Source organism: Heliangelus exortis, chromosome 15, assembly GCF_036169615.1.
Source record: "Heliangelus exortis chromosome 15, bHelExo1.hap1, whole genome shotgun sequence".
NCBI classification, from domain to species: Eukaryota; Metazoa; Chordata; class Aves; order Apodiformes; family Trochilidae; genus Heliangelus; species Heliangelus exortis.
Genome location: NC_092436.1, coordinates 15,525,269 through 15,544,135, shown reverse-complemented (window position 1 = coordinate 15,544,135; position 18,867 = coordinate 15,525,269). Strand labels below are relative to the sequence as shown.

The following is an 18,867-nucleotide window of genomic DNA, read 5'->3' as shown; positions in this document are numbered from 1 at the left end:
GGCTCCAGGAAAGCTGGGGAGGGACTTGGGACACTTGGGACACACTTGAGAGCCTGGAGGGATGGGATGAGGGGGAAGGGTTTCCAGCTGCAAGAGGGGAGATGGAGAGGAGATGGGAGGGAGAAATTGTTTGGTGTGAGGGTGCTGAGCCCCTGGGTGCCCAGGTTGCCCCCAGAAGCTGTGGCTGCCCCATCCCTGGCAGTGTTGAAGGTTGGATGGGGCTTGGAGCCCCCTGGGCTGGGGGAGGGGTCCCTGACCATGGTCAGAAACGGAGTGAGCTGGGACCCACGGGGGGAGTGGATCAAGGCTTGGACTCGATGATCTCCGAGGTCCTTCCCAACCCAAATGATTCTGTGATTCTCTTTTTAAGGCCCCTTCCCACCCAAACCATTCTGGGATTCTGTGTCCCTATGGATGCTCCCACCCCCTGTCCCACGCGTGGAGCGAAGCCCCCACCCCGGGGGCTCCCACGGAAGGAGTGGATCCCCTGACCTCCTGTAGGGACCTGGAGGTCCTGCCCCCCATCTCCTCCTCCAGCCCAGACGGGTTCGACCCCGGGGTTTGGGGCGGGCCCTGCGGGTCGGTGCCGCCGGACCGGGGCGGAGCGGAGCGTCCTTGGCGCCATGGGCGGAGCTGGAACCTTCCAGCACCGGGACCGGGACCAGGACCGGGCGGCGAGGAGGAGACAGGAGGGCCGAGGGATCGGCGGCGATGGAGGTGGTCACCGGGGGAGGGGGACGGGAGGGTCCCCGGGGTGGGGTTCGGGACTTCCAGGGGCGGGGGTCTCGGGGAGCCCTTTGGACCGGACCCCCGAAACCCGTTTGCGATCGCCAATTCCCCTGCCCTGTCCCCCCATTCCATCCCATCCCATCCCATCCCATCCCATCCCATCCCATCCCATCCCATCCCATCGCATCCCAGTTCCGCTGGCACCCGCGTGGCCGGGGGCTCCGCTGGGCTCCTGCCGGTACCGGAGCCCTGGCACCCACCCGGGGGACGAGGAGAGAACCCGGACCCTCCCAGCCCTGGGAGCTGCAGGGTTTGGTGTGGCCTGGGCTTTCCACACCCTCTCAGACCCCCGGTGGGTCCCCACCTTCCCCCCGAGGTGTTTTTTGAACCCCTGGAGGTACAAAGGTGCCGCCCCTGGGGGTGCAGGGGTGGGGGGGGCAGCCGGGCTGTATTTTAGGGTGAGCTGGGATTGGCTTGAATCCCCCTCACCTAATTAGGGCTTTAGAGGCCCTAATGAGGTTTTGCAGATTTTGGTGAGCTGAAACCTGGTGATGCTGCCACGTGGGTGGTGTCACCCGAGCCTCATGGGTGCTGCCCTGGGGGTCCCAGGCTGTGTGGGGTCTCATGATGTGATGGGACACCTTAGCTCCCTGCTCCAGCCCCCTCCTCCAGTCCCAGTCTGCTGCTGCTTTGCTTCCAAAGCCCCTGCAGGCATCTCCAGGGGAAGTGTTGGTGTCCTCCTGCTCCACCAGAGCAGGATCTGGTGATCTGGGTGCTTTTTTGGGTGTTCCTCAGGGCAGAGGGGCTCAGCCTTTGCTCCTCCCCATGCTGGCTGATGCAGAGACCTTGGAGTTACCTCCTGGTGGGGTTGGGGTGCCCCAAGTTGGGAGGTTGGAAGAATCTTCAGCCAGATGAGCCCCAACACCATCTCCCTTCTCAGACGTGGACCAACAGCATCAACCAGGCCAACAAGATGGCCCTGCTGGCCTGGACCAAAGAAACTGGCATCGACCTGGTGCAGATCAATGGGCAGAGGAAATATGGGGGTCCCCCCCCAGGTATGTGAGGGGAGCACCCTGGGGGATGGGGGTACATGGGGGGCATGGAGCCAAGGTGGGTCTCACCATGTTGGTTCAGAAAAATCAAGTGCAGGTTCCTGCACCTGGGTCAGAACAATCCTCAGGTTTTAGGAAGCAGAAAGGGAGCTGGGGGTGCTGGTGGGTGAAAAGCTGGATGTGAGCCAGCAGTGCATGTTTGCAGCCCAGAAAGCCAGTGGCATCCTGTGTGGCCAGCAGAGCAGGAGGGGGTTCTGCCACTTTGCTCTGGTGAGAGCTCACCTGGAGGGCTGCATCCAGCTCTGGGGCTCTCAGTCCAGGCAGGACAGGGACCTCATGGAGGCTGTGGACACGATCAGAGGGCTGCAACACCTCCAAAGCCAGAGAGAAGAGAAGGCTCTGGGGAGACCCTATAGCCCCTTCCACCCAGAATCTACAGGGAAGTTGGAGAGGGGCTTTGTTCGAGGGCCTGGAGTGATAGGATGAGGGGAATGGGGTTGATGGCACTCAGTGCCATGGCCTAGTGACTGTGGCGGTAGTTGTTCAAGGGTTGGACTCGATGATCTCTGAGGTCCCTTCCAACCCAGCCTATTCTATGATTCTATGATTCTATGAATTAAAGAAGAACAGATTTAGCTTGGATGTTAGGAACAAGTTCCGAGGTGTCCCTCATCCCTGGGGAGGCTCTGAGCACCCTGCTCTGGTTTGGGGTGTCCCTGCTGACTGGAGATGGGGGTGTCGAGACTGGGTGACCCGGAGAGCTCCCTCCCGAAGGACTTCAGGGTGCTGCCGTGTTCCTGCAGGCTGGGAGGGCGACCCCCCGCCCTCGGGCACCGAGGTGTTCATCGGGAAGCTGCCTCAGGACCTCTACGAGAACGTCCTGATCCCCCTTTTCCAGAGGGTGGGCAGACTCTACGAGTTCCGCCTGATGTTGACCTTCAGCGGCCTCAACCGCGGCTTCGCCTACGCCAGGTACAGCGACCAGCGCGGCGCCCGCAGGGCCATCGCCGCCTTCCACAACTTCCAGCTCCAGCAGGGATGCAGCATCGTGGTCTGCAAGAGCACGGAGAAGAGGGAGCTGAGCCTGGAAGGGCTGGGAGGCTGGGTGAGCCCCGGGGAGCTGGAGGCCAGGCTGCGGGAGCTCACCCAAGGGGTGCTGAGTGTCACCCTGCACGCCAGCCCCCGGCAGCCCCGGGGACAGCTGGCAGTGCTCAAGTACAGCTCCCACCGGGCTGCTGCCCTGGCCAAGAAGACCCTGATGGAAGGTAAGCAGCATGTGGGAGGGGGCTGCTTGGGTTGGTCTCCCCGGTGGCTCCTCAGGAAGGGTTGATGCCACCCTCTGGGTTTGGCCGCGAGGTGACTTCAGGCTGGAGGTGTCCTTTGTGCTGTCCCTGTGTCCCCTGGGGGTCCTTGGATGGGGCTGATCCCTTGCAGACCTCCTGCAGACATAGGGGTGGTGGAGGTAAAGGAGCTGCTGGAGATCTTCAGGCAGCTGCCTGCTCAGAGCAGGAGCACGACCAGGAGCACGAGCTCTGACCTCGTAATGAAGGTGCCCAAACCCTCCTGGTGGAGATGTCCTGCTCCCCAGGTCCCTGTCCTGTCACTGTGCTGCTCCTTAATGCCCCACGTTTCCCACGTGTCCAGCTGAAACCTCCGGAGTCCTCACTTGTACCCATCCCCTTCCTTTAAGGCATTTGGTCTCTTTTCTCCTGTCCCCAGGGGCAGCCTGCCCCTAAAATCCCTGGAGCATCCCAGCCCTGATCCCACTTTGGGAGCAAAAGGAGTTGGAGAAGCACCTGGGCTGTGGCTGTGTGAGGCAGAGGAGAGGTTTCTGTGGGCTTCCTGTGCTGGGGGACAGGATGGGGTGGGATTGGGGTGACCCTGGAGCTGCACGAGCATCTCCTGCCAGGTGCTGCTGGTGTCTCCTAGGGAATGTCAGGCTCGGTGGGTTGCAGGTGAGGGTGAGCTGGCTGAACCAGGACCTGAAGCAGAAGCTGCAGTCATCCCAGAAGAAGCCATCGTCCACCCGGGTGCAGGGGGACAAGCTCCTGGGTGTCCCCAGGCCAGCCCCCCTGTCCCTGCTGATGCACAACGTCCTGGAGAACCTCAACACCCTGTGCCAGAGGCAGTGCCTGGGGACCCCCCTCTACCTCACCAAGTGTGTCCAGGCCAACCCCAACGGGTGGCTGCAGTTCTGGTGCCAGGTGGTGATCCCGGGGTGTCCTGCACCCTTCAGTGGCTTCACCTGGGTCCGGCAGGAGGGGCCAGGCAGGAGGGGACACGAGAAGGCCAAGGTGGCAGTGGCACTCTACGTTCTCCAGGTGCTAGGTGAGTCCTTGTCCTTGTCCAAAGCCTTGGAGCATCTCTTGGGGGTGGGGTGGGGGGGTGGGAAGCTCATGGGTGCTTCTCATAGGTGGGAGAACCCAGGCTGGCAGGCAGGGTGAAACACTGTCCCCCCCCCTCCAGCAGATGGGACCCTGGTGGCTCTGGGTGGGATTCCTGGTGGGAAGCAGAGGATGTGATGGGGGGGGTTGGGATGCTGCTCCCCACAGAGCCTGACACCTCCCTCCCTGCTGCAGGAGGCCACCAGACATAGGTGACTGCTGTGTCCCAACCACGAGTGGAACCTGAGCCACCAGCCTCAGAGCCACCAGCCTCAGAGCCACCAGCCCTGGCAGTGGCACCTGAGGTCCCCCTGGGGCCCTGCTCCTGTTCCAGCTTTGCCTTGAGTTTGTTTGGGTTTGTGTTGGCTCTGGAGGGACGGGGCTGCTGTCCTGGTTGGTGACAGCAGCCCTGTCCCCAGCCTGATGTTGGGGACTGTTCTGGTTTTGAGGGGAACGTAGGGTTTTGTTTTACCCGGCCCAGTTTGGGTTCTTTTTGAAGTTTTGGTTGCTCTGCTCGGGTGGGAGGAGATCTTGGGAGAAGTGGGGGGGCCCATGCATGGCCTCAGCTGGAGGAATAACCTCAGGGCCGTGGGTAGGGACCATCCTGGGGAAGGGAGGGTGTCCATGGAGCTGCTGTGTGAGGAGGAGGTGGCCGTGGGCTCGGGGAGGCCCATGGGGTGAGCAGCTGGGCACGAGTGAGTCCTCAGGAGCAGGGGATGAACCCCCCTGCTCTTCACTGGGTATTAAAGTAGCCTGGAGAGCACCCACTGTGTCCTGTCATCTGGTGCAGGGACATCCTCAGCTCCATCAGTTTGCTCCAAGGCTCTTCCTGGGGGGTTTTCTGCTGGGATGTGGAGCTGCAGAGCTCACTCATCACAGGTGGGGACCACCTGGAGGCAGAGGAAGGGCCCAGCTGCCATGGGGCTGGGTGGGAAAATTAACAGCATCAGCTGCTTGTCCATGGTGGTGCTGGAGACACTGGCAGTGGGGTGGTGGAGAAGCAGATCCTGGAGAAGAAGCAGATCCTGGAGAAGAAGCAGCTGCCTGCTTTTATACCCCCAGGAGGAGTCCCTGGGCACAGACACATCCTGTGTCATTTCATGGTTGGTCATTCCAGGCTGCCCACACCCCCAAAGCTTCAAACAGACAGGCTGAAAGTGGCTGCTGATTCCAAAGTAACAAAACCCATTCTCTTTTCTGCTGACTGTGCCTCAAGGTTGAGGACACTCCTCGAGGTCACACTGCTAGGGACAGGTGACAAGCTGGAACCAGGCACAGCAAGCACAGGGGCCTAGAGGGATGGTAGTAGACAAACCAAGTGACAAGGAGATCTGCCATAGAATCATAGAATTCTTTGGGTTGGAAGAGACCCTAAGGATCATCTTGGGTGATGTAGGTGACAATGCCATGGGCAGGGACACCTCCCCCAGCCCAGGCTGCTCCTGGCCCATCCAACCTTCAACACTGCCAGGGATGGGGCAGCCACAGCTTCTGGGGGCAACCTGGGGCTCAGCACCCTCACACCAGTTCCTCCCTAAAATCTCAATCTCTCTTTCAGATTAAAGCCATCATCCTTTCTCACATCCCTCCAGGCCCTTGTCCCAAGTCCCTCCCCAGCTTTCCTGGAGCCCCTTCAGGCACTGGAAGGTGCTCTAAGGTCTCCCTGCAGCCTTCTCTTCTCCAGGGCGAACACCTCCAACTCTCTCAGCCTGGCTCCAGAGCTGCTCCAGCCCTCCCAGCAGCTCCAGGGCCTTGTCTGGACTGGCTCCAACACCTCCGTGTCCTTCTGCTGGTGGGGACCCCAGAGCAGGACCCAGCACTGCAGGGAGGATCTCCCCAGAGGGGATGAAGGGGAAGCACCGTGGGTGCAGGTGTCACCCAGTCCACAGCTTTGCTCACCCAGCAGGGACCATCACTGTGCCTGTGGCCAGGCCACCCCAGGACATCTCCTGGCCACCACAAACATGTCATGAAGCCTGGACACAGGGCACTGTCCCCATGGCCACCAGCTGGGACCCCTGCCAACCCCCCAACACCCAGCGAGGGGTCTGGGGGTCCCCAGGGAACTTGGGCTGAGCCAAACCATCAACACCAGGTGCTAGGAACTGAAAGGCACTGTGTTTATTAATGTCTATGTTAATTAACAAAGGCTAATCAGCACAGTTGCTGGGACAGCAGGGGGCCAGGTAGGCTCTCAGGAGTGGCACGAACCCCTTTGCCTTGCCAAGCACCCCAGGACCCCGTGTCACCCCCATCCCAAGACCCCCAAGTACAACCAGCAAACCCCTACCTCAGCTCCACCTCCAGAGCTGCATCCCACCAGGGACCTCCAGCCACATCCCCTCCATCTGGACCCCTTAACCCCCACCAGGGACCTCCAGCCACATCCCCTCCATCTGGACCCCTTCACCCCCACCAGGGACCTCCAGCCACATCCCCTCCATCTGGAGCCCCTCACCCCCACCAGGGACCCCCTCATCTCACTGCCATCCCCACCCCACTCACCAGGAGCCCTCAGTCACGACCCCCAACCCTTCCACCAGGGATGCTCAGCAGCATCCCCCCCCCTCCCCCAATTCCTGGACCACCTCCCCCATCCCAGGGCCCTCAGCCACTGCTGCAGGGGGGGTCAGCACCGCCCGCGGTGTCCCCAGCCAGGTCCCAGCCCCTCAGTCGCTGTCACTGTCACTGTCACTCCCTGCTGCCGCCTCTGGCTCAGCCTCCTCCCGCAGATCAGCAAAGAAATCCTCCCCGCTGCCCACTGCCTTGCTGCTGAGGGCCCGCAGGGGGCCTCCCTTCTTCTTCTTTTTCCGGTAATCATCCACCACGAGGCCCGGCAGGGAGGAAATGTCCCAAAACTTCACCTTCTGGTCGTGGGCACAGCTGGCAAGGAGCTGCCCGCCTGGGGCCACCGCCAGCTGCTCGATGGGTTCCCCCAGGTGCTGCCCCACACAGCCCAGAACCCGGTTCGGGAGGATGTTCACTGCCCTGGGGACAGGAGGGACCCCACTGAGGGACATCCTTGGTCCAACACCAGGCCCTCCCCTCTCCATCCCACCCCTTCCCTGCCACATCCCACCCCATCCCACCCCCTCCCACCTCCCCTCCACTCCATCCCACCCATTCCCGCCCCATCCCACCCCTTCCTGCCCCATCCCACCTCTCTCCTCTCCTTCCCACCTCCCCTCCTCTCTTCATCCTACCTCCCCTCCTCTCCATCCCACCTCCGCCCCATCCCACCTCCCCTCTGCTCCATCCCGCCCTCTCCCCGCCCCATCCCAGCCTCTGACCTGATGACTCCGTCCAAGGACCCCACGCACACGATGCTGTCCGTGATGGGCACCATGCAGTCGACAGACTCTGCCCTCAGGGCGAAGCGGTCGCTGGCAGCCCCGAAGCCGTCCCAGTTGAAGAGGTAAACGGTGCCTTCGCTGGAGCCACACGCCACTTTCCTCCCCCTCTGGGCAAGGCGGAGGGCAGGCAGTAAGGCAGAGGCAGGAAAAAAAAAGGTGGGGAGGGGTCTGCAGGGCCTGGCACCGACCTTCAGCAGCACGACAGAAGTCAGGTCCCCGTTCTGCGGCTCCGAGAGGAGGTCGAAGCGCCGCCTCTTCACGTTAAAAACACCCAGGGTGCCATCCCCACTGCAGGAGAGAAGAGACAGCAGGGGCAGGTCGGGATGAGGGGGGACATCTCCCCCCAGCCTGAAGGGAAAAGCCTGGGTGGGCAGAGGGGAGCCCAACCCCGGCCCCGTGGAGCTCCCGGTAACCTGGCGGTCAGCAGGACCTTCCCGTTCCCATCCACGGCCATGGCACTGATGTATTCCTCCTGCTCCCGGGCCTCCAGGATGGAATCCCCCTTCCGCAGGTCCCACACCTTCAGCCCCCCCACATCATCCCCCGTGGCAAAGAGGTGGTGGTCGATGGGCAGCACGCAGTTGAGGGCTGAGCTGAGGAGACCCCAACACGGTCACAACTCATCCCAGAGTTCCCAGATCCCTCATCCCAGAGTTCCCAGATCCCTCATCCAAGAGATGGGATGCTCTGTCAATAAGGGAAGGGGACAATGCCCCCGTGGTGGCCACCTGGGACCAGGTGCTTGCCCAGACCTACCCGTGGGCCTTGGGGAAGCGCGTTTCCAGCCGTCCCTCCTCCACTGTCAGGATGTGGACAGCCTTGTCCTTGGAGACGGTGAAGAGCTCTGGGGAGCCCCATCAGCACCCGGTGTGCACGTCTGTCACCCCCATCCCCGGTGCCACCCCACGTCCCCACACTCACTCTGTCCATCCTGGGAGAAGGCCACGTCCCGGCATGACTTGAGGTGATGTCCCGAGGACCAGAGCTGCCGGTTCTCCCCCTCGGTGCAGGAGTACAAGAACCTGCCGGCAGCGGCTGGGCTGGCCGGGGGCTGCATGGGACCCCCCACCCCACCCCAGCCCTCTCCAGCCCCCGAGACCCCTTGCGCAGCGGTTCCTGCCCCTGGGGTCCCCCATTCCAGCCTCGTCCAGCCCAGGGACCCCCCAACCCCAGCCCTACCCGTCCCTGGGACCCCTTACCCTGACGGCTCCTACCCCCGGGGCCCCCCCCCCGCTCCTGAGACACCCCACCGGCTCTGCCCACCCCAGATCCCACCCATCCGGGCGGTTCCAGCCCCCGGACCCCCTCCCCACTCACAGGTAGACGTCTCCATCCACGTCCCCCGCTGCCAGCAGGCTCCGGGTGGGGTGCAGGGCGATGGCGTTGGCGGTCGCCTGGAAGCAGATGTCCTCGGGGGTGTCCCGCAGCCGCGGCTCCCGGGGGCAGTCCTGGGGGCAGCGAGGCGGTGGGGACGAGTTTGGGACGGGCCGGGACCGGGTTGGGGTCTCACAATCCCGCGCAGCCCCCACGCATCGCTGGGTCCCGTCCCGTCCCGTCCCCCCCCGTCGCTCACCTCCTCCGGCTCCGCCATGGCGCTGGGTGCTGTGCGCAGGCGCTGGGTTCATTTGCATAATACAACCCCCTCATTTGCATACGATGTTGTCTGATTTACATATCTCCGCCCCCCTCTGTCTCCCGTGGGCCCGGTCCTCCGAGAGCTCCTCTCAAGGGGCCCCCAAGCTTTGCCCAGACACCCCAAGCTCCTGCCCAGGGATCCTCTGAGCTCCTGCTCAGGACCCTGGCCCAGCCCGTGGCCACCAGCAGCGGGCCCAGCCTTGCCCAGGGCTCCTGGCCCCACACAGTGGCAAGGATCCTGGCCTGGAGCTGGCCCCATTGCATCCCCACTGGTCAGGGGCTACCCCAAGCACAGACCCCCCCCAAACCCCTTCCCCCAGTGCCACCAGTCAGAGGAGCTTGGCCAGAGCTTGTGCAGGGGAGACAGTGACATTCCCACCCTCTGGGCCACCAGGTTCCTCCACAAGGGTCCCATTTCTCCCCCCTCGAGGCACAGGGGGGCTCAGCCAGGTTTATTCCCCCTCCCCAAACAAGTTTATTTGTTGATTTAACTCAGGGCTCGACCCTAAAGGCTCTCATGCCAACCCCTCGTGGCCAGGGCTCACCCCGTGGGAGCTGGGGAGGGGCAAAAGGGGACAAGGAACCCTGCAGAGCTCAGAGCTTCAAATTGACTGCACATTTATTATTGGCACCACATTTACACAACACCAGGGGCTGTACAGAGGGGAGGGAGAGCCTCAGAGCAGCCCCAGGGCACGGGGCTGGGGGGCTCGGGGGGCAAGGACAACACAGCAAGAAGCTCAGGGGCAGCAGCAGCTGCCAGGCTCCAGGAGCTGGAGGAGAAGAGGCTGGAGACATCAGTATTTGGGTCGTTTCACCTCAACCCTGGAAGAGACAGAAGGGTAAGAAGGGAGGTGAGGATGGGGGCAGGCAGCTTTGTCACCCTCCCACCCAAAGCTCAGCTCTGAGGTCCAGTTTCACCCCACAGAGCAGCCCAACAATTCCTCAGGGCACCCAGGGAGAGGGTGGTCAAGAAGTCCCAGCAGGGTGCTGGGGGCTGCTCAGCACCCACCCCCCACCCAGAGGAGAGGAGTCCCACTGGCTCTGCTGAGCTGGGCAGGGCAAGAACACCCCAAGGGGTCCAAACATCCCCTGCTCCCCTTCCAGGGTGGTCTCTGCCTGCTGCAACCCCAGGGAGAGGTGGCAGGAGGTACCAAATCCCAGCATCAAAATTTACTGACCCATCAGCCTCCAACTTCTTCCTCTTCTCAATGATCTGCAGAGAAAGCACAAAGTCCTGTTACCCAGCAGAAGGGTGCAAGGGGAGCACTGGAGCCAGGCAACCCCAGTGAACTAAAGCTGCCCACCAGCTTCCCCAACTCTGGAGAAGTTGGGCCTGTCACCCCTTTGCTCCATTTTGACCCCCAAGGACCATTTGTTCTCCCCCTCCCCTAGTCCAGGTCACACTTGTGGCCAGCTCCCCCTGCTCTGACAGTTCAGACAAGTGCCACTAAACATGTCTTGTCCCCACCAAGCCCCTCTGGGGGGCCCAGAGCTGCTGGTTTGGACACAAAAAAGACCCCTGATGGGGACTGCTTCTGGAGCAGCAACTCCAGACCCAGCTCCAGCTCTGAGTTAGGAAGGCCCAGACATTTGGTTGATGCCAAGGAGCAAACCAAACTTTGAGAGAGAGTTTGACTGCTGGGACATGGGCTGGGAAGAACTGGGAGCAGGACAGGGAGGGCAGGAGCAGGGGGCAGCTCTCCTGGGCTGCACTGGGTCAGCACTCACTGCACTGATCTTCTTCCACTGCCTGTCCAGCTCTGCTTTGTCATTGGTCTCCTTGAAGCGACGGGTTTTCCTTCCCTCTGACATCTTGATCCCGTACTGGAATGCTGCCCTGGGGGAGGGACACTCAGTGAGTGGCACTGAGAGCAAGGACAAGCCAGCAGGCCCAAGATCCACAGCTCCTCCTCAGCTCCTCACCAGGAGTTCTCATTATTTAAACTGCCAGAGGACCAGGGTTGCCCAGCACTGCCACCCCAACCCCCTCCCAGAATCCTGGCTCAGCCCCAGCCCAGGCTGCACTCACTTGGGCAGAGCCTCCTTGTTGTTCATGTATTCACTGTACTCCTCCTGGGTATCAAAGTCCCAGCGGCCCAGAGGTCCCTTCTTGTTACCCTGCAGTGAAAGAAAGACCCAGCAGCTCCTCAGCTGGTGCTGGTCAGGGTTTCTCATGCAGCCCCACACACCCAGCCAGGATCTCCATCCCCCAGTTCAACAGGTTTGTGCACCCAGCCTTGCCTTGGCTCCCAAATCCCCTCAGAGAAGCCCCAGACAGGAGATTCTGTGCAAGGAGGAGCTAAGATGGACTAACACACCTCCCCAACCTCTCTTAGACAAGTGGCAGAGCCACTTGTGCCCCCTGGGACACAGCAGATCCCACCCAGGATCCCACCCAGCCTCAGGCAGTGTTCAGCAGATCCCAAATCCCACTGAGCACCCAGCTCTGGGGCACCCAACCCCTTTGCACAAGCCTGTTTGTCTCCAGTGGGATCCTCCAGTGATTTGTCCTCACAGCTGCTGATGCCATACCTGATCCATTTTGCTGTAGTCCACCTCTTCATCACTGTCCACAGCCATATCATCCATCCTGGAAAGAAAAGAAAAAACAAAGAAAGGGTTTGGAGCGGTTCCATGGATCAGGAGCTGGTGGGAAGCTCCAGATGAGCTGGACCACAAAGGCAAGACCTGGACCAGGCAGCAAGCTTCTTCCTCTCCTGTTGAAGGACTGCTTTGAGGGCAGAGCTCAGCAAGCCCAGAACTGAACCCAGCAGACTCTCAGGTACCCATTTCTAGCAGAGATCAGGTCTAACAGAACCAAGGACTTGAAGAGCAGCTGGATCCCCAGAGCCAAGCCTGCTCCTCCCCCCACACACTGGGCCTGACATTGGAGTCCCGGCTGCAAGGGAACCCCCACTCCAGAGCACACCCCACTCCCACCCCAGCCCCTCACCACCTCCTTACGTGGCAGGGTAGCACTCAGCATAGCTGTTGGACATGCCAAAGAAGTCCCCCAGCTGCTTCTTGTCTTCTGGTTTCTTCAGAGTGACAGCAGTCAAGGAAAGCAACACCTCAGAGCCCCCCAGCTGAGGGCTGGGTCATCTCCTGAGCCATCTCCTGCCCCAGCACCACCCAGCTGGAGGCTCCAGGGTTTTTATTTGGTGAGGAGCAGCAAGGTTTGGGTGGCCTTTCCTCGCTATGGGAGGAAGATCCTTCCCAAATGAGGACAGCCTTGTGAGGGAAGCCTGGCCCTGCCACCAGCCAGGCTGGCACAGACACTAAAGGATATGACTCTGCTCCTTCCCAGCCTGTAGCTCCAGCAAACTTCTCGTTGATGGATTTGATGAGCTCCTTGGCTGAGCCAGGTCCTGGGGCAGAGAGAGCAGCAGGTTGAGATTTGGGGGGAGAACAGCTCAGTGCAAGACAGACAGGGCTGTGCAGAGCCCCTTCTGTGTGACCAGTTCACTGGGATGGGGCAGGAGGCAGGACAAGGTGCATGGGAGGAAGCAGGAGAACACTGAGAAGCAGTAAACCAGCTGAAGCACAGACAGGGGTGGGATGATCCCAGGAGACCCCCAGTCCCCCTCAGCTTACAGCCAACAAAAAGTTGTTGGAGCTGCTGTGCTGTCAGGGAAGGATCTGCAGACACACCCAACCTGGGCTGGGACGTGCCAGCCTGTGGCCACCAGACTCTTCACCCCCAAGCCCCCATGGCAGGAGGTCACCTCTGTCACAACAGCCTCTGGGGGAGCAGAGAGCTGACCCAGGCCAGTGAGCCAAGCAGTTCTGCAGTCTGCAACCACACGCAGCCTCAGCCAGACATCCACACCTCTTTACTCACCTTTCTCAATGTCTGTGGGCTGCAAAAAGAGAGAGACAGAGGCACCATGTCACCTGGGAGGGCTGCAACAGCCAAGTGGCAGTGCTGCACGAGCTGCAGCTCTGCTTTCAGACTGTGGCAAGGCCAGAGCTGAGCCATAACAGCACTTGGCTTGTGCTGGACTCGTTGAGGGAGAGGACAAACTCCCACCCATGCACCCAGCAGCCCCTGGCTGGAGGGACAGAGCTCAGCAAAGCCAAACCCTGTCACCTGTGGGAGCACGGCCAGAGACACCCAAAGCCACTGGGGTGACCACACCGACCCCAGAGCAGCACCAGAGCTCAGGTCTGAGCTTCTCAAAGCAGAGGCTCACCTCATCATCAGCCTTGGGCTTCTCAAAGTAGCTGTGTCTCTTCTTCTCCTCCTCCCTCTCCCTCTCCCGGTCCCGCTCCCGGTCCCGTTCTCTCTCCCGGTACCTCTCCCGCTCCTTCTCCCGGGGCACCTTGGCAGTGGAGGGCACGTAATCCCCAATGTCCTCAAAGATGCTGCAGGGGGAAAAAAGAGCCACAGTGGTGCAAGAGAAGAGGCCACAAGCACTTCCCTCTGAGCCAGAACCCAAGGAAGGAGCCCTCAGCACCAGCACCTGAGGACACACCCCCCCCCCGCAGGTTCTACCTGGTCCTGGTTCTGGTAGCCCAGGACAAGAGGGCCCTTGCCTGCCTCAGGCTTCAAGTGACAAACTAGTGCAGGGAGCACTTACTTCATATCAGCTTCAGGGGGCTTCTTCTCATCCAGCTTCCCTGCAAGGACACAACAGCAGTGAGAGGCACATCTGCACCTTTTCCCTGTTCCCATCCAGGCTTCCAGGCCCCAAAAGTGGTGACCTGGAGGGGGTCCTTCCCACTTCCTCCTTGGTTTCCACATCACACACAGCCCCCTCAGGAAGCCACTGTTGTCCCTCCCCCCAACAGGGGACAATTCCCCAAGGAACTGGCCCTTAACCAAGAGCAGAGCAGCATGAGCCACCCTCAGTTTCTCTGCTGGTTCCCCATGGCCCCACCATCAACCTGTCCTGAGGCTGCTCTAGGGGATCACAGGGAACACATTTCCCTTCTAAGTCCTTCTACTTGATTCACTTCAGCTCCCACCTTTGTCTTTCTTCTTCAGCTTCTTGTTACGGGTCCCCTGCCTGAGGTAGGAGAGGATCTGTGTCAGTTTGCTGATGACAATGTCATTGGTGGTCAGCGTGGTCTGTGCCTGAAAAGAGAAACCCCCGAGGGATCGGATGCCTCCCTGCTCAGAGAACCCTTCCTGGCAAATCCTGGGGCAAGGTGGGTACCTCCATGGTGGGGCAGTCAGCCTTGCTCCTGATCAGGGTGGTTGGGATGTCAGTGTCAGCATATTCATCATCCAGATCCACCACATAGGCCATCCTGCCAGGCAGGAACAGCTCATTCCTCTCGTAGGCTTTGCTCTTGAAGAGGATTCGGTAAATGTTGCGACCTGGGGGGGGCAGAGAACCCCTGGGAGAGCTGCTCTGGGCACAGCAAGAGACCTCCTGAACCACCTTAACTTCATCCCCAGGGACATGCTGCCCCAGCTCTCAAGTTCAGAGCTTGTCCCTCAGGCTCTTGTCCCTCCATTCGCCCCCCAGGATTTCTCCCCCCTTCCCAACAGGAGGTGGGGAACAGCCACACCCACACGGCCTTACCCAGACGGGTCTTAAATTCAATTTTGTTCTCTGGATCTTCATCTTTCCTGAAAAACATCAAAAGAGAGGTATCATGCTAAGCAGATCCTCCTCTGCAGGGAGGCAGCTGTGCTCGGGAGTGCAAAATCCTCAGCCACTCACTTGGTTTCCTTCTGGGGCTTCTCCATCATTTCCTCCTCTTCCTTCTCCTTGCTGGCAATCTCAGCCCGTACCTGCCCAGAGGGAATCCATGCATTACAGACCCACCCGTGCCCCTGCTGCCCACCACAACTCCTACCAGGCCCTCAACCTTTCATAAACCTCTCCCAGAAAGAAAAATTCACACTGAGAAGATCAAAGCACCCCTAAGTGGCAGCTACTGGGAACAGGGAAACTCTGTCCCCCTCCTCTCAGCCTGTGGCAGCAGGCAGGGTGTCCTGCTTTGGGCCAGGATAAAGGGGATTTTCTGCCTTGTGCTTCTGCTTTCAGCTCAGTCTCTTGTCAGGAGCTGCACTGCTGAAATGAACAGCAAGTTTCTCAGGCAGGGGCTGCTGCTGGGACTGAGCCCACTCCATGGTTATAGTTACTGCTGGATCTGGGGTGCAGAACCAGGGACACTGCTCAGCTCTGAGGAACATTTTGCCCTCCAGAAGGAGAAAAGGAGTCAAGAGGTCACACCTGAAACCCTCCCTTAGGGAGGAACAGACAAGAGAAATGACCAGAATTGACCAAACAGAGGATTCCATCCCATACACCTCATCCTCAGGAGAAATTGGAGGGATCACCAGGGTCAAACCCCTTCTTGCTTCCCCTTCTTCCCCTCTCCCTGTTTGCTTCAGCATCCTGGGAGGATTCCATCCCTTCCTCTGCCTGTGCTCCTGATCCATCCCAGCCTGAATCTGTGTGTTCCTGCCTCCAGCTCCCAACTGCTGCTGACCCCAAGATTCCAGCCTGGACTTTCCCAGGGCTGCCCTGCAGCCTCAGGGGTGATGTGAGAGTTATTGGGGGAGAGGGGGAGGAACCTGGGATCAATTTTCCTGTATAGTTGTACAGATTTAGTCATTTTTCCTATTTATCATTCCTGTTTCATTAAAGCTGTGTAGTTTAGTTTCCAACCCATCAGTCTCTCTCCCTTATTCTCTCTCCTTCCTTTACCAGGGAGGGAGATAATTAGAGAGCATCTGTCACTGGGTTTAATTGCTGGGCCAGCGTGACCCAGGGCAGACACAGAGCTCACCTTCTGCAGCAGAGCAAAGTCCAGCCCCTTCACCAAGTGAGTGTGCTCCATGTCACCACCCAAGAACTTGGACTCCTGGATCAACTGCCTCCTCTTCTCCGCAGCAGATTTGTCCCTGGTGCCAGGAAGATGGTGGCAGTGAGGAGGAGGCAGCCCCTCCACAGGACCCCCGCCACCCCCAGGCTCACGTACGCCTCCGCAGTGGGTCCCACAGCTCTGTAGTTGGCAGTGGTGCTGATGAGCTCTGTCTCCTCATAATCCTTGTTGACCCCATCTCTCCTCTCCTTGGCTCGATCCCGGTACTTCTCAGCCAGTTCCCTCTCCCGTTCTATCTCCTGCTGCCGCAGCTTGGCGTAGTAGCTGGGAAAACAGCCCAGGGTCAGAGTGTTCCGGGTGTACTGCTGGGGTGACGGCCCCCAAAGGCCCCACCTCTGCCTCTTCTGCTCCTGAGCCCTTCCCCAAAACACCTCCTAAAGCACCAGGGGACACAGCACGCCCGGGGGACACCAGGAGCTGCTGGAGCAAAGCTCCCTGAGGAGCTCAGTCTGCCCTTCCCAAGGGAAAAGGCTGAGCGCAGCCTTTGGGGCAGATGTGTCCCTAAAAACAGTGGCTCTGAGGTCCCATCCCTGCCCTGCTCTGACAGGACCCCCACACAGCCCCTCCTGCTCCTTCCAGAGGTGATGCTTCACCCTCATCCTCCTGCCACCCTCCTACAAGCAGTGGCAGTGACCAGTGTGAGCAATTCCCACTCTGCCTGGCTCCAAAGCCCTCAAATAATCCAGGACACTCAGGGGCCTTTTTGGGAGCTCAAGAGCTCAGAATGGGAGAGACAGAAAGTAGGGAGGGATGGGAATGCTTCCATGGGAGAGACAGAGTGTAGGAAGGGAATGATTCCATGGGAAAGACAAAAAGTAGGAAGGGAATGATTCCATGGGAGGGAAAGAATGTGGGAAGGGAATGATTCCATGGGTAGGGCAGAATGTAGGAAGAGAATGATTCCATGGGAGAGACAGAATGTGGGAAGGGAATGATTCCATGGGAAGGACAGAATGTAGGAAGGGATGGGAATGCTTCCATGGGAGAGACAGAGTTTAGGAAGGGAATGATTCCACGGGAAAGACAAAAAGTAGGAAGGGAATGCTTCCATGGGAGGGACAGCATGTAGGAAGGGAATGATTCCATGGGAAGGGCAGAATGTAGGAAGGGAATGATTCCATGGGAGAGACAGAGTGTAGGAAGGGAATGCTTCCATGGGAAAGTCAGAATGTAGGAAGAGAATGATTCCATGGGAGGGACAGAATGGAAGGGAACCCCCAATGCTTTGCTTTTCCTGTTTACCTTTTTTTCTTCCTTCTGCGAGCTGCTGGATCTTCATCTTCGTTGTACTCCCGGGGCATCCTGGAAAAGGGAGAAGAAAGCACAGGCAGAGTCTGCAGAGCCAACGTGGGCAGCTGGACAGCACAGTGCCCCAGACACAGCAGGGCACTCAAGAGGTGGAAACAACACAGCACTGTTTCTCCCTCAGCCCACCCCAGCAGCAGAGAGAGCAGGGGAAGCACTGATTTGCACAGAACAAAACACAAATCTGCCTTTGCATGCACGACTCACTGTTATTCCTAACAGCCCTGACCCTCCTGTTTCTCCACTTAACACACACATGGGCAGCTGGCACAGACCCAGGCACGAAGCAAGGGCAAGAGCTGCACACTTGTTAGCAAAACCCCCTTTAAATCCTCTGCACAGGGGCAGTCAGTCAGGGAAGAAAAAAGCCCCAGAGGGAAAGCATCCAGGGCCCTGCAAAACACAGTCCCACTCACTCATGGTGGCGAGATTTGGAGGGTGGTGCAGATGTTGGTGCAGCCCTCGGGGTCATGAGAAGCTTCCTGAAGTCTTCATTGGTCAGCTTGGATCTGCAAGGGAGAGGGGAACCCCAAAACTGTCACCTCCAGAGCAGCTTCCAGCAGGCAAAAGTTTCACCAGCACATCCCGGGTGATGGAGCTGGGGGCAGGGAGCCCGGAGGTGATGATCCCTCCCACCCTCTGGATGGGGGGAACCAGCCTGGGGGTCCCGCAGACCCCTCCCACTCCCATACTCACTGGTGGAAGGAGTGGGAGTCGTCCACATCGTGGCCATCTGGGGCCAGAGGGTTGGAGAACGGTTCATCTGGGAGGGGATGGAAAGGAGCGCTCAGCACCGACCCCATGGGCCCAACCCCCCCATCCCGAACCCCCCAACCCCCCATCCCGAGCCCCCATCCCCACCCCCTCAACCCCCCCTCATGACCCCCCATCCCCACCCCGCCATCCCGATCCCCGCAACCCCAAATCCCCACCCCATATCCCGACCCCCCCATCCCGACCCCCGCTCAGCCCCAGCTTCACCCGCACCCCTCCAGGTCCCCTGGCCGGGGAGGTGGGGGGGTCCTGCAGGGCCGCTCCCCTCACACTGTGCCCCCTCCCCACATCCCGCATCCCCCCCCCTCCATTCCCGCATCCCCAGAAATTCCCTTCCCCACCCCATCCCCTTCCTCCCCGTCCCGCAGCGACTCCTCCCCCGCCCTGAGCTCCCCGGGAGCCCCATCCCGGACACCCCCCCTCACCTCCTCCTCCTCTCCCCTTTCCCCTTCACTTCCTCTTCCTCCTCTTCCTCTCCTCAGTGCCCCTCATCCCCCCCCCGCCGCACCTCGGTACCCCCAACCCGGGCTGGGCCTGCACCGCCCGCCCCTATTGCGTTACTCCGCGATTCCCCGGCACCCCCGCCCCTCTCCCCCATCCCCGGGGTGTCCCCAGGTGTCCCCGGGGTGTCCCCCATGTCCCCGGTGTCCCCCGTGTCCCCCTCCCCACTCACTGTCTCTCTCCGGCATGGCGCCCGCTGCCCCCTGACCACAAACACCGACACCCGCACGTCCCGCCCACCCTCCCCCTCCCATTGGTCAGCGGACGGCGGGAGAGCGTCGCCAT

At 60.3% G+C, this 18,867-nt stretch overlaps 3 protein-coding genes across 5 annotated transcripts; 1 reads left to right on the top strand and 2 right to left on the bottom strand.

Annotated features, from left to right (window-relative positions):
• The first annotated feature begins 77 nt into the window (after positions 1–77).
• DND1 (DND microRNA-mediated repression inhibitor 1) lies at positions 78–4,931 on the top strand. Of its 3 annotated transcripts, XM_071758846.1 has the most exons (5): positions 78–717; positions 1,670–1,787; positions 2,588–3,049; positions 3,740–4,112; positions 4,364–4,931. In XM_071758846.1, exons 1-5 carry the CDS (start codon positions 712–714, stop codon positions 4,413–4,415), a joined length of 1,011 nt encoding a protein of 336 aa, XP_071614947.1. In that variant the 5' UTR covers positions 78–711; the 3' UTR covers positions 4,416–4,931. The 3 variants fall into 3 exon arrangements, with proteins under 3 accessions (XP_071614947.1, XP_071614944.1, XP_071614946.1); XM_071758843.1 differs by lacking the exon at positions 78–717 and having other exon boundaries at positions 780–1,787; XM_071758845.1 differs by lacking the exon at positions 78–717 and having other exon boundaries at positions 781–1,787; positions 3,714–4,112.
• A 1,725-nt stretch (positions 4,932–6,656) lies between these two features.
• WDR55 (WD repeat domain 55) lies at positions 6,657–9,133 on the bottom strand. The gene is made up of 8 exons (XM_071758873.1): positions 9,095–9,133; positions 8,839–8,969; positions 8,443–8,543; positions 8,278–8,365; positions 7,935–8,114; positions 7,710–7,809; positions 7,459–7,628; positions 6,657–7,156 (listed from the first exon to the last, which is right to left on the bottom strand). Exons 1-8 carry the CDS (start codon positions 9,110–9,112, stop codon positions 6,838–6,840), a joined length of 1,107 nt encoding a protein of 368 aa, XP_071614974.1. The 5' UTR covers positions 9,113–9,133; the 3' UTR covers positions 6,657–6,837.
• A 624-nt stretch (positions 9,134–9,757) lies between these two features.
• On the bottom strand, positions 9,758–18,822 carry IK (IK cytokine). The gene is made up of 20 exons (XM_071758332.1): positions 18,755–18,822; positions 18,004–18,070; positions 17,724–17,816; positions 17,245–17,304; positions 16,099–16,266; positions 15,907–16,021; positions 14,832–14,902; positions 14,691–14,737; positions 14,319–14,482; positions 14,128–14,236; positions 13,740–13,779; positions 13,353–13,524; positions 13,001–13,019; positions 12,450–12,527; positions 12,124–12,205; positions 11,692–11,749; positions 11,189–11,277; positions 10,888–10,996; positions 10,338–10,372; positions 9,758–9,981 (listed from the first exon to the last, which is right to left on the bottom strand). Exons 1-20 carry the CDS (start codon positions 18,768–18,770, stop codon positions 9,954–9,956), a joined length of 1,620 nt encoding a protein of 539 aa, XP_071614433.1. The 5' UTR covers positions 18,771–18,822; the 3' UTR covers positions 9,758–9,953.
• Positions 18,823–18,867: the final 45 nt, after the last annotated feature.